At 42.0% G+C, this 13,001-nt stretch overlaps 1 protein-coding gene across 1 annotated transcript in view; it reads right to left on the bottom strand.

Annotated features, from left to right (window-relative positions):
- The window catches only part of grk6 (G protein-coupled receptor kinase 6), a 51,926-nt gene that overhangs the window by 28,332 nt on the left and 10,593 nt on the right, over positions 1 to 13,001 (bottom strand). The window contains exon 2 of the mRNA XM_071506034.1: positions 11,558 to 11,653. Within this exon, the coding sequence (XP_071362135.1) occupies positions 11,558 to 11,653 (96 nt within the window). The remainder of the gene's footprint in view (positions 1 to 11,557; positions 11,654 to 13,001) is intronic.

The following is a 13,001-nucleotide window of genomic DNA, read 5'->3' as shown; positions in this document are numbered from 1 at the left end:
GTGACGCATGAATCAGGTCTGATGTCGTTCAAATCCACATGTAATCATCCACCCACCACCAACCCCAACTAATTATGTCTGATTAAGATTTCCTGACCCACACAGGATCACACATCACCATTATTTCTCAGTGTGATAACACGGTAACAGAGATGGGCTGCGTTTAAAGTTTTCCCTGCTGCAGAACGTGGTTCCTTCAGCTAAGAAAAAGCATAAATCCTCTGTAGAGACTCAGATCGGCTCATTTCTGTTCGGCCTTCGCCATCTACGGCGGCTATGAAGGGCCACACCTTCGTAGACCACGCCCCCACGTTTAAGGATGCGGCCCCTAGACTGGAATTTCCTGGTTTTCTTACAGTAAAGTGAAAATTTTGGGTTTTGGATTTTCATCTTGTTTGAAAACTTCATCACTGTTTGCTGACATTTTAAACCAAACAGTGAATCAAGAAAAATAAAGGTAGATTCGTCCAAAATCATCTCCAGGTGCAGCAGTAACAGACATCAAAGAAAGACTCAATCTGAGAGTCTTGGTTTAAAAAAGGTCACACTGAGTGTTTTTTGTTTCATGTGCAGCTGGTCCAACACATGATGGAGTCATTTTAATGCTGTGAAACAACAGTTATATATAATCTACACATGCAAAATCCTAAACCATAAACTTCTGCTTGTGATGGTTTTAGATGCACTGTATCCTGGGGGGATGTATGAGTTCACCTGTGCTTCAGGACCTAGTCATAACAGCAAGGACACATGGATTTGCATCTGTGACTCGTGTGGATGCAAAGCAGCTCGTGAAGCTTCACACATAAACAAATGTGATTGAGTGAGGAGCAGGAAGGTCGGAGCGACTGTTCTCAGAGGACAAGGACAAGGAGGAGACGATTTCAATCAGACCCGGGACAGACAGAAAATTCAAGATGTTTAAACATGTTCGTGTTCTTCACTTCTTTCTCGAGAAACATTTGCAGATCTGATTCGTTCACATCCATATTTTCAATCAGAAGAATAATCACTTCTGATTGGCTGACTGTTTTCTGACTGATCCAATAAAAATATAGCAGATTTCAGGTAAACAATCAGAGAAACCAAATCCTGCAAGGGTGGATGGTGGGTCCAGGTGGGCGGGGCTTGGGGGGGGCGATGACTGCTTTGTTGTGACATCACAAAGTTGCAGAAGTCCTGATGGCTGGTTTTAAGGCTCAGTTTCTGAATGCAGGCTGTGTGCATTTCTCCGTGGACTGAGGCTTTGATGCTTTCACAGTATTAATATAGAACATAGACTTTATAAGCAAAAACACATGGAAATAAATACCTTTATACTATATATTTATACCTTTAACTTTTCAATTCAATTTTCAATTCAATTTTATTTGTATAGCGCCAAATCATAATATACATTATCTCGAGGCACTTTACAGGGTCAGGTCGAGACCTTACTTTGTTATAATTATTATAATTATTATATATTGCTGTTGTAACTGGTGGATTAGTTGTGTGAATGGTTAAAAATGAAGGAGCAGAAGCAGAAACATATTCTAACTTTTATGGTCCTGACCCCAGAAACACAGGATGCTGCATTTCCCATAATGCAACCAGCAGCATCCTTTGGTCAGACACTCCCTGCCTGGTACAGCACATAATGGGTGGAGTGCCCCTTTAATTGTGTCAAGATGAATGTCGCTCGTGTCTTATCGCTGCACTGAGCCATTTCCTATAGATGACACAGTGACTGATGGTAACTGATGCCTCCTTCTGTCAGGTTCTGCTCTGGTTTGTGCCTCCGTGGCTCCTTTCTGCTCTACTTATCTCTTCACCGCTGCCTCCTCTTTGTTCTCCACTCTGCTACTCTAATGATCATGTCTCTCCAAAATGCCTGTTTCCTATGTGTCTGCTGGAAAAACAACAATGAAGAAAGTGTGGAGGAAAAAGAGAGGAGTGGGACATCAAAAATCACCACTTTGACTCAAAGACAAATGTGACTTTAATAAACATTTCTAATCATGAGTGTATAGCCCGTGCTTATACAAATTCCTGAAAGATTATTCTCATAACAAACCAAAAAATTAGCTTAATTTCAGCTCATGAAGCTACTTGGTGGATGCCACACCGGCTGCTCATGCGTGAAATGTAACATCCACCAATTCTGGGAACTTTTCATCATCTGGTCGTGGATCAGTGGACTTTCTCAATAGGCTGTACAGAACATGTTGTACACCGTCACACAGAGAACTTATACAAACAGGCCTCTATCAGGCCTCCGGGTACCCACTGTGGCATCATGAAATCATCTCTCTCTCTGTGTCTCTACACAGTAACAAGCTGAGATTTTATGGCGGATTCTCACTTGTACGTCTGTGCAGTGACGCTGGTGTGCGTGGAAGAGTTTCAGGCAGTTCACCACTTTGGTCCAGACTGATCCCAGCATGCCTTTGTTTACAGCCTATTGGACCTTTGTACTTCCTTATTGGGTGACCGGCCACAGAAATCCACTGAACAGCTCCAGTCTGCACAGAAACCGCTGCCTGGCTTTTCACAAGAACTAGCAAGTAATGATCATATTTTGCCTGTTTTGGTTAAACTTCTCTAACGGAGAGGCCGTGGCCCACCGCCCCCCCTACAGTCCGGCTCGTAGCCTGAGATCTGCTGTGATGTAGTCTCCATTCAATTCTTTTTCTTTTGTCATTCCTGTTCATATTCACAACAAAGCAGTTACTGCTCTCATCCATGCCCCCACCATCCAACCTTGCAGGATTTGGTTTCTCTGTGTGTTTACCTGAAATCTGCTGTATTTTCATTGGATCACTCAGAAAACAGTCAGCCAATCAGAGGCTCAGACTCTCTTCTGACCTAATCTAGTCTCAGAATTACTTAACTACAAAACTAGCTGTAACAGAAAAGGATGTTGGTAACACTGTTTAACTAAACTACATTTGGACCAGACATTGGTACAAACCGTCTCCACTGCCATCCAGAAAAACTGACTCCTCAGCCAATCAGGGGAGAGAACTTTATAACTGTACCATGACCTGAACAGCTTTTTATTTCCTTATCTATGTGGAAATCTGATGTTTTATATCCAAGGCATTAAAATCAGGTCAAGAGATAAATTCCTCATAATCATAAGTACAGTAAGGAGTGATGAAGAAACACCAGCAGAAAACATGAATATGAATGGATCCAGTGTCTGTAATGTGAGACTTTACTAACTTTTTCTTTGTTTTATGTTGCAGTAACTTAAATATTAAATATTAATATTTGCTTTCAAGACTTTTTAGGAAAATTATCCTTATAGTTGTGGTGAATGTTTTCCAAACTGTGTGTAAAGACCCAGAGGTGAGTGATGCATTTGCAGTTTTGTAATGCATCTGATCAATGCATCAAAACGGAGTGAAAAACACTGTTGTGCAAGACAGAAATGTTGCATATTGCTCATGGTGATACGTCACAACACTGTCTGTGATGCAGCACATGTCGGGAGGGAGGAGGACACACAAAACAAGGAAAGTGGAGAAGAACAACCTGTTCACGACAAACGAGGAAGTCGACAGCTTCCTGAATGTTTCTCAAGACTCACTCCCACTCATTTCATAAAAAACTGTCAAACTGAGTCAAGCTTTTCAGAGCTGATTCATTATTTAACTCTTACTTTACCTTATCTCAAATCTGTCTTTATTATTTAACCTCACACCTTTAAATCCTCGTGTTTTACTTTCCTTTACCCTCACATTGATCAGTATTTCAGAACATGTGTTTTTAAGTGGTGTTTTTTGAACTTCCTGCCTCTCCCTCTGTCACACAGCAGCACGTTTGACTGAACTCAGTCAAATCAGAGCTGATTTGCATGACACCTTCCAGGAAAGAAGCAGTTCTGTTGTGAAGGTTTCTTGAAGAAAAACTAAAACTAAAATCCCCACCTCGTGGTCGTTATCCCTCCGCCACTCAGACTAGTTTCAGATCACGTCCTTATTTATTATTATCATTTGTGTGGAACTTTTTCGTAATTGCTGCAACAAGTCTTGAGTTGTGGCTAAAAAGTGTTTTATGAGGTCAAACTGACTTTGACCTCTGACCTTTTAGCACCAAAATCTAGTCAGTTCATCCTTGAGTCAATGTTTGAACTAAATTTGCAGAAGTTCTGTCACGGACGGACAACCTGAAGACATAATGTCTCTGAAGCCCCCGCTGCCTCAGCCAAACTTCATTTTACATACAGAACATTTTAGCATCAGCAGGATGCTTTTCCAAAAAAACAAACAGGAAGTGAATCAGGATGCACCGGCCCCTTCTCCACACTCCTTCTTCATGTTTCCATTGCATCTGAAGAGCTGAGAAAATCAGGAAAATTCACCATTTGAGCCCAGAGCCGTTGTGTTGTGTTGTGTTTGATGTCTGAATGAGACTGAAAAGACACCTGTCTGTACAGTACAAGTATTAGTACTAGTTATTTTTTACTTTACTACATAATCACATTTAAATAATGAGGTTAAGTTTTGTTCCTCCTGCTGCTCTTCTCCTCACCTGACTCTCATTTACTCTCTTTTTTTAGACAAAGGTGTTCCATAAGCCGAACATATATAACTTTATTTAAATGCTAATAATGTTAGACGAGGGTCCCGTCAATGGTCCGGGCTCACAGTCTGGGCTGAATGCAGATGTGTGTGGTGGCAGTCAGATGTTCAGCGCTGTAAACCCAGAGGTCTCAGGGTCATCCAGCCTGCGAGGAAACATCAAAGCGCCTCTGATATCTTTTAAATTTATTGTTGGTAAATTAATCTTTTTCTCCATTTAGATTTGTCCCACGTCTTTATTTATGGCAACGCTGCAAAGTTGGAAGAATCTGGCTGTGTAGCTGCTGAATGCTCCTCTGTGTTCACCAGCTGCTCTCTGACTGCGTCTGTCTGCTGTGTGCTGTGAGCAGGTGGAGGCCAGAGGTGGTCTACAGATGTTCCTCTGAAAACAGCTGCTGAAAACGACGTGAGACCCGATCAACCATCGACCCTCTGACACGACCCACAGCAGCGTCTCCTGAAATAGCGCCCCTCTGGCTGCAGGTGTACCGGTCCTGCGTTGTCAAGGTTACAATTATAAACAGGTGGACAGTGCCGAGAGCAGTGTACCTACCTTTGTTGCCATGGTTACTATAATAACAGCCATGGCTTTGTTAGGTTTAGGAAAAGATGGTGGTTTGGGTTAAAATAACTACTTCCTCAACATCAGACGATCTTTGTTGTCATGGTTACAGTAACAACAACAAACGGTCATGGATAATAGAAACAACATAAACTGCTACTGTCAAATGGGAATCGAACACCGCTCTCCTGTGTCATATTCATCCATCCACCCCAACCTCCTCCTGACGTGGACTTTGTCGCTCTATAAACTACGTCACCGCACTTTTCCCTTTGCTCCTGTCATCATTACTACGACCACTAGATGTCGCCTAGCAACAAAACCTAACTATGGGTCATAATAACCTGCTGACAGACGACCTACGACCCCGTTTGTTACAGGACAGTCTCAATATTTCTCTGTAGGTTGATCACTGCCACAGACACCTTCGCCTACTGAACAACTGAGTAAAGTTTGAGTAAATATCTGTTGTTACTTTCCACTGTTGCTTTCAAGGAGCAGGATTCAGCTCAGATCAGAAATAAGAGAAGAGTTTGTGTAAAGGTTGTTGAGCTCCTTCAGTGTAAAAGGGGCCGTTTGTTCCTGGTGTATTTCCTGAATGACCACAAACCAGAAACACGTACTGTGCATTAATTGATCGTTGTTTTGCGATCAGAACCTTCCTGCTGGTTTGGATCCTGAGCAGTCTGCCCGTGGCCACGCTGCGCCTCAGGGAACTGTAAGTCTGCGTTTTATCACAGGTCATCATCAGCTGGACCTCAGTGCTTCCTCTTCTTTAATGGATGTCAGACTAACAATGTGTCCTGTGTGTCTACGCCGCCCGGCCTGAGTGCCATGTATGGATGTATATTACCAACAAGCTCTGTGGAAGGACTCTGCCTTCACACATAAACACTCCACCAGTGGAGCTCTGCTGTAAACATCTTGATAGTGGTAGTATTTCACATCACACTGACATCACATGTTACTATAGTTAACCCTCAGTAGGGGTCAAACCATTTGACTGGTTTACAGCAGTTTAAAGATAAACATGGGTATTACTCTCTGCAGGGAGTCAGCCACAACAACATCCCTAAGGTCCAACGCCGATGTTGGCCGATAAGCTCTGGTTCTCAGTTGCTGTTCCAGTTCGTCCCAAAGCTGTTTGATGTATATGAGGTCAGGCCAGTGATATTATGAATTATTGACCATTATTATAATGAAATCTTATCTGTGTAATGTATCTTGTAAAGATCAGAGTCAGAGAAACTGTCACTTCTTGTTGAGATCCTCCCAGGATTCATTTTTCAAACCAGTCAGAGCAAAGTCAAATTCAAAATAACAGGCTTGCATTCAGATATTATATTAGTATATTTGATAATACTCAGTACTTAGATATATAATCTAATTCTGACTTTCAGTGGTTAATGAAAGTCAGCTGCTATTTTGCTCTAAAATTCTTGGTATCTGATGAAAGAGACTGAACGACTTTGCCAATCCTGCACCTTAGCTGCTGTAAGCTAACGTTAGCTTCACAGGCCGAATCCTGAGGGTCCCAAAACAGGACTGAAACAACAGCGTGCTGATATTCTGTTTTTCTTCTCCTCAACAAACACCACGAACCACAAAAACACACTCTGTGCAATACACACCCATTCTAAAACCTACAGTCTAACAATGGCGCAAAACTCAAACCCAAAAAAGCCTCACGTCTTGTGACCTGTTTAAAATCTGTCTTCGTTCCTCTACAGCCGTTCGTCTTCTCGTACCCGTGATCTTGTTAAACGTCATCAGACTCCACATCCACCCAAGAACAGATCAAATATCCCGAAGTGTTCTTGCTCTGCCCGTTTCATCGAGGATACATGTGGACGTGATTTATGTGGACTTGGAGCAGCTGAGTTTCCCAGAATGCATTTCGTGACAAATAGTGACGCCGGCAGAGATTCTGATCCAGGCTCCAAAAGCTGTGACGACTTCCACCCTAGAACTGTCGTTAAATAACTTCATGAAGGTTTGATATTTGTTCAGGTGGGACAGCGACCACATCAGCGGCTCCTGAGGCCACCGGCCGGTCACTGTGCGCCGTAGCCCCGGTAGAAAAGTGTTACCTCTGCAGCCCTTCAGTGATTTACTGGCAGCTCTGTGTCTGTGGTGTTTGGATGTACGATAAAATCGTCCTTCTAGAAGATAAAACTTGGTCTCTGAGTTGAAATATCACACCCGCTGCTGCTGGTTAATCTGAGAAGACGAAGCTAAAAATACATGATTTCCTGGACAGTTTAACAACAGCTGCCTCTGTGGGCTTCTTGTATTTTTATTTTAGTGGGTTAACTTTAAACCAAGGTGGCTTAAATGCACATTTGGACATTTTTTTTAAGTCAGTGATCAATTGTTTTACTATTATTTCGCTGCACTCTGTCGAATCTGTTTTTCCATCTGTTTGTGGAGGTCTGAGTTTGGATGGTTTTGTCACAGTTCAGTCAGGTGCAGGTGTGTTGACGTGTAACCTGAGCTGCTGATTTCAGGGAGAATGCTGCTGCTCCTCTGGACCCCTCAGCTGAACTTGTGAAGTTCGAACTCGGCGTACTCTGTACTAGCTCATGTTTCTACAGCTCACGGAGCGGGAGCATGTGCCCTCTGCGGGGTGCACAGCAGGCACATAACAAGCAACAAAAGAGCCGTTGTGTGTAGGTCCCACGGTCATCAGCAGAGCTGTTCTCAGAGCTTCTGCTGATGCACAGGAGATTTCAGATACGTGTGAAATGCAACAGAAATAAACAAAACAAATAACCTCAAAGATGTTTCTCTTTTTTTTTTAAATCGGCCTGACTTAACCGACTTATCTAAAAACATATGCTGAAGCTGCCTCCAGAGATATCCTCACACTCACTCTACATCTCATGATCTCATAGACCCCAGGTCATCTCACTGATCCTCTGGGCACGATCCCTCACCGGCTTCCCAACAACAAACCTTTTCCTTTTACTCTCTTGGTGCACACACACCCTGAAGCGCTGACCTCCTGCCCAGGCTGCCACCTCGTCAGCGGTCGATGTTATCACAGGTGCACGCTACATATGACCATACTGATTGGCACAAAGCCAAAGTAGCACAATGCAAACAAAAAAAACAGTGTTGCTTTTAAGGACAGCTGAAAATATCATGTGTGTGCACCCGGTTTCAAAAATAGCACAAACTGTCAGACGTTAGACACAAGAGAAACAGCCCAACACCTGAATAAAAGCAACGATGCAGCCAGAGTCTTTAAAGAAACAGTCCAGAGCCCTGCTATACTGACCTTTATTCACATTCAGCAGCCAGAACTCAGTGTAATGTAATGTAACCAACACTGAAATGATCAAGTTAAGAAGAGTGAAACTTTGAGTTCAGCTTGAACTGTCCTCACTTTCAGTTTCTACAGCTTCAACTGAGCCAATGAAAAAAAGAGACGCCAACATAAAACTGAGTCGGTCAGAAAGTCGTCAGAGGTTCAATGCAAACTCAACAGCTCTTTCACAATAAAAGCCTTCTGATGCTGTGGCGTAGTGGGTTAACTTTAAACCAAGGTGGCTTAAATGCACATTTGGACATTTTTTTTAAGTCAGTGATCAGTTTGAGTTCTAGATGTAATTTTTCTTTAGGATAAATCATCAAAGTTATAAAGTTGTAGGGCAGGATATTTATTTTTCGGTTCCCTATAAGTTTAAATTCCTTATTCTAACTTCAGGTGGAGTGAGACGCCACAGACAAGATCTCGTTTCTGCACTTTCTCTCATGTCCTCTCCTCTTCTGACTCTACATCTGAGTTCTTCTGTCTGGTCTGGTATCATAAAATCTGGCCTCTGTCTCCGACCCGTCACCTGTTAAAATGAAACTAACCGTACCACTGGTTGAAGCAGCAAAACACCAGTCTGCTTCCCCTTTCTGCACCGACCACAGTTTCCTCTGTGGTACCACTTGAGCAAGATTTTTTTTTCTTCAGCCCGCATGCATTCAGTGTTGTCATGCTCCTCACTTTTCAAAACTGGATCAATGATGTGCTCGGTCTGAGAGGTGTGAAGTTAGGACTCAGTCAGGTCTGCACTGTGAGTCTTTGAAAGTAGTGCGTTCACAGCTGAGACTGAGTGTTGTCTGATCAGCGCTCGTCAAACCTTTACGATGGTTTGTACATTTATGAAAGCTGAGAGTGAGAATTTTTTTTTGTTGCGTACGCTTTTTTGCAGAAAGTGTTTTTACTTATTTTTACTAGTGGATGTTTGTGTCGTCAGAGTTTCTGCAGGTTTCAACAAGTAAAATTTAAAACCTTTTTGAGACCAGTATAAATGCTACTTTATATCTTTCCACACCTGCAAAAAATTACAAAGGGCATGAAAGAAAACTGCAAAGTAAATGAATTGTGTGAAAAATGTGTGTGTGTGTGTGTGTGTGTGTGTGTGTGTGTGTGTGTGTGTGTGTGTGTGTGTGTGTGTGTGTGTGTCTGTGTGTGTGTGTGTGTGTGTGTGTGTGTGTGTGTGTGTGTGTGTGTGTGTGTGTGTCTGTGCTGGTGACATTTTATGGCAGCTTTATGTTTGACTTCCCATATGACTCAGATGTTTTTTTTCCAAAGTTCCTAATTTGAGTGTTTTCTTTCACAAGAAGTTGCAGGTCTGAAATCTTTTATTTTCAATGGACTTCGACCAAGCAGCCGCCGTGTTAGACAGAAGCAACGGTAACAAACACTTTCTTACTTAAAGAAGCTACTGAGGGTTATTTTTGCCAGGAGGAGACGTCACGTTAGCACACACCTCCACACTGTGACATCACAGACACGCTGCCACACAGAGACAACAACATTCACACATTCACACCCACAGGTAACTGAGAGTCACCTGAACACCTCTGGACTGTGGGAGGGACCTTCTGGCTGTGAGGCCAGTGCTAACTCCTGTAGATAAAAATATGCTTCTTCACTTTATCTAAACAGTGAGATGAGGAGACTGACTCTCACGTCTGTATGCTGAAAACACAGCAGCTTAGCTTAGCTTAGCATAAAGACTGGAAGTCAGGGGGAGCAGCTAGCCCGGCTCGGTCCAAGGTAAAAAAAAAAAAACTTATCAAGTTCAGTGATTAACATGTTGCTTTGCTTGTTTAATCCAAACAGGATCAGATCACTGAGCAGAGGTTTTGGTTTTAGAGCAGAGCGGAGAGTGGAGGCTCATTTATACCTCAGACTGAGCTCTGCTGCTCAGAGTATTGATATCTAACAAATGAATGGATGGACGTCTATTTTTGTACAGTAGCACAGGCACCGCTGCTCCACAGAGGAAATGAAAAATCAACATCAATCTTTTTATCTAATACATTAATAACACTGAGATATTACAGCTGATAGATAATGTTTCAGATGATCTGAAGAAGATGACTAATCTGACTTAAGTCTCTAACTGTACAGTTTGTTCTGTTTCTGTTCTCTTCCCTGTTTGGAACTTCAGGGCCACCATACCAACATCCTACAGCTGAAGTCATGACATTTACTGCTGACTCTGAATTATCGATGCTGTGTTGTGTATATAGAGACATAATTTTCTACAAGTGTGGGTGAAACAAAGGGAGGACTCACTGAGGGCTTTTGATGTGCCACAAAACAGAGCCATACATAGAGCTGCACTGTGCAGTAGGTCATACATTAATGTCCCAGTCTGGAGGTCCCCTTGTGGGGGAATTTCCCCCTACCCAGAAGAAGACAAGGAGTCAGCTGCTGCCACTTACACGGGAAAATCCACCTTAAAATATAATCACATGTGATTCCTATAATATTCTACTGCCCAGATTTTATTAGGCAACATGAACTTTTCTCTATAGCTTAAGTGGAGAAATGCTATTAAGTCAATAAAAGAAAAATGCAGGCGCTATTTGGGCTGAGTAATGTATTGATATAATTTGTAATCCATGAAGTGTGACAGTGACGTACCTGCAGCAGCTTTACGGATTCAGGCTGAAATATCTCAACAACTACTGGAGGGATTGAAATGAAACTGGGTGCAGCTGCAAATTCAAATAAACTAAGAAAAATACTGTCAATATGAAACCATCATGTAAAGTTACAATGATCTCATTTGCAGCTTAAGGGGACAGCTGACTGATAAAGTTTTTATACAGCCTTTAAACAAAAAATTTAAAGCTGTGAACTTAATTGTACCAAAGACAAAACAGCAAAGATGCCAACTCACGAGCTGCCACAGGATTTCAGAGTCTCGTTATCCCACTTTTTCCCTCCTTCCAACCTTAACACTAAGATCTTTATGATATGGTGTTTTGGTGATGGCTAGACAAGATGTGGTTTTAGCTGAATGGGTGAGCAACAACCAAGTCACCATGGATACAACAGGCCCCATAAGATTTTAATGTTAAGTTAAAAAAAAAAAAAGTCCTCTGTAAGACTGGGGAAAAGAAGCCTTTATCTTACCTGTGTTTTGTCTCAGCTCTTCACACAGACTTATGTGAGGGAACTGCAGCATCTGCTTCCATTTCTTGCTCTTTCCTTTTCTGTTTCCACCTCCTCCTGTAAAACAATAGAATAGATTAGATATTCCTTAATTAGTCCAGTTCCAGAGTCAGGAAATTTGCAGTATTACAGCAACAAAGTGGACAGTACAAGAGAAAAACACTGCAAATGTCAGTATCAATTACTTAAGCAAAGATAAATAACTACTGAGCGCAGTGTTTGTTGTACAGTCTGACAGCAGCTGGAAGAACAGACCTGCGGTATCTCGGCTTTGGCTTAAACCAGGTGGCAAGACGACGTTATGTCACTGAGGAGGACTCTACTTGTGACCAATAAACTAAAGTCAGAAACTGAGAGGGATGTTTGCTTTGGTCAACAAAATAAAATCAATATTTAAAGGTCCCACCCAGTCTAAAAGTAGATGTCCATGTGTTTGTGATTATAAAGCAGGTCTAGGTTCTATATTAATACTGTGTAAGTATCAAAGCCTCAGTCCACAGAGAAATGCACACAGCCTGTATTCAGACACTGAGCCTTAAAACCAGCTGTCAGGACTTCTGGAACTTTGTGATGTCAGAACAAAGCAGGTACCACCTTCAGCCACACCCCAAGCCCCGCCCACATCGACTCATAATCCAACCTTGCAGGATTTGGTTTATCTGAGTTTTTACCTGAAATCTGCTATATTTTTATTGGATCACTCAGAAAACAGTCAACCAATGAGAAGAGAGACTCAGATCCTCTCTTCTGATTGGCTGACTGACCTGTTGTTATGAGAGCTCCAGAGAGAAGCCTGAGAGAGGAGATGTAAAACTACACTGAGATGATTTTTGGTTCTTAAAACTACAGATATATCTTCTGATGGAGATCAACACTTCAGATAAAAGAAGATGTTAAAATATGGACCTTTTAAAATAAAAGCTCTAACATTAGAGGAGGATGAAGAACAGACATCTGTCATTTCACAATAAGATTTCTATCTGTTCTGTGACATTTGTATGGTCATGTATCAGCAGGTGCAGAAAAAGAGTCAATGAGAACATAAACAGTTCCGCTTCCTAAATTAGTTTAAATTAAGTGAATGAGCTGAACAGTCATGTGACCACGTGAGAGGGGACAGTAATTGTTCAGGTGAGGAAACTGCTCGGCTGAAAACACAACAAGAGTTCTCTTTGTGTGCTTCAGTGTGGGTTTTGTTCTGTTTGGTTGGTTTCAGTCCAGACGCAGCATTCACATAGAGTGAAGACAATGCACTTAAAAAATACTATTAAAAGTGAAATAGTAAGCCACATAATACATTTACAAATTTAAACATAGGGTGTGTGGTGCTGCAGTTCCTTCAGTGTCTCTGCAGAGTTGATGCTTCATGCTGTTGTTGTGCTCTACATGTTTTAAGGTTTCCCTG

Source organism: Trachinotus anak, unplaced genomic scaffold (genome assembly GCF_046630095.1).
Source record: "Trachinotus anak isolate AG129_WGS33_773 ecotype Australia unplaced genomic scaffold, CSIRO_AGI_Tana_v1 ptg000020l, whole genome shotgun sequence".
NCBI lineage: Eukaryota > Metazoa > Chordata > Actinopteri > Carangiformes > Carangidae > Trachinotus > Trachinotus anak.
Note: the sequence above shows the minus strand (reverse complement) of the source record. Positions and strands in the feature narration are given on the sequence as shown.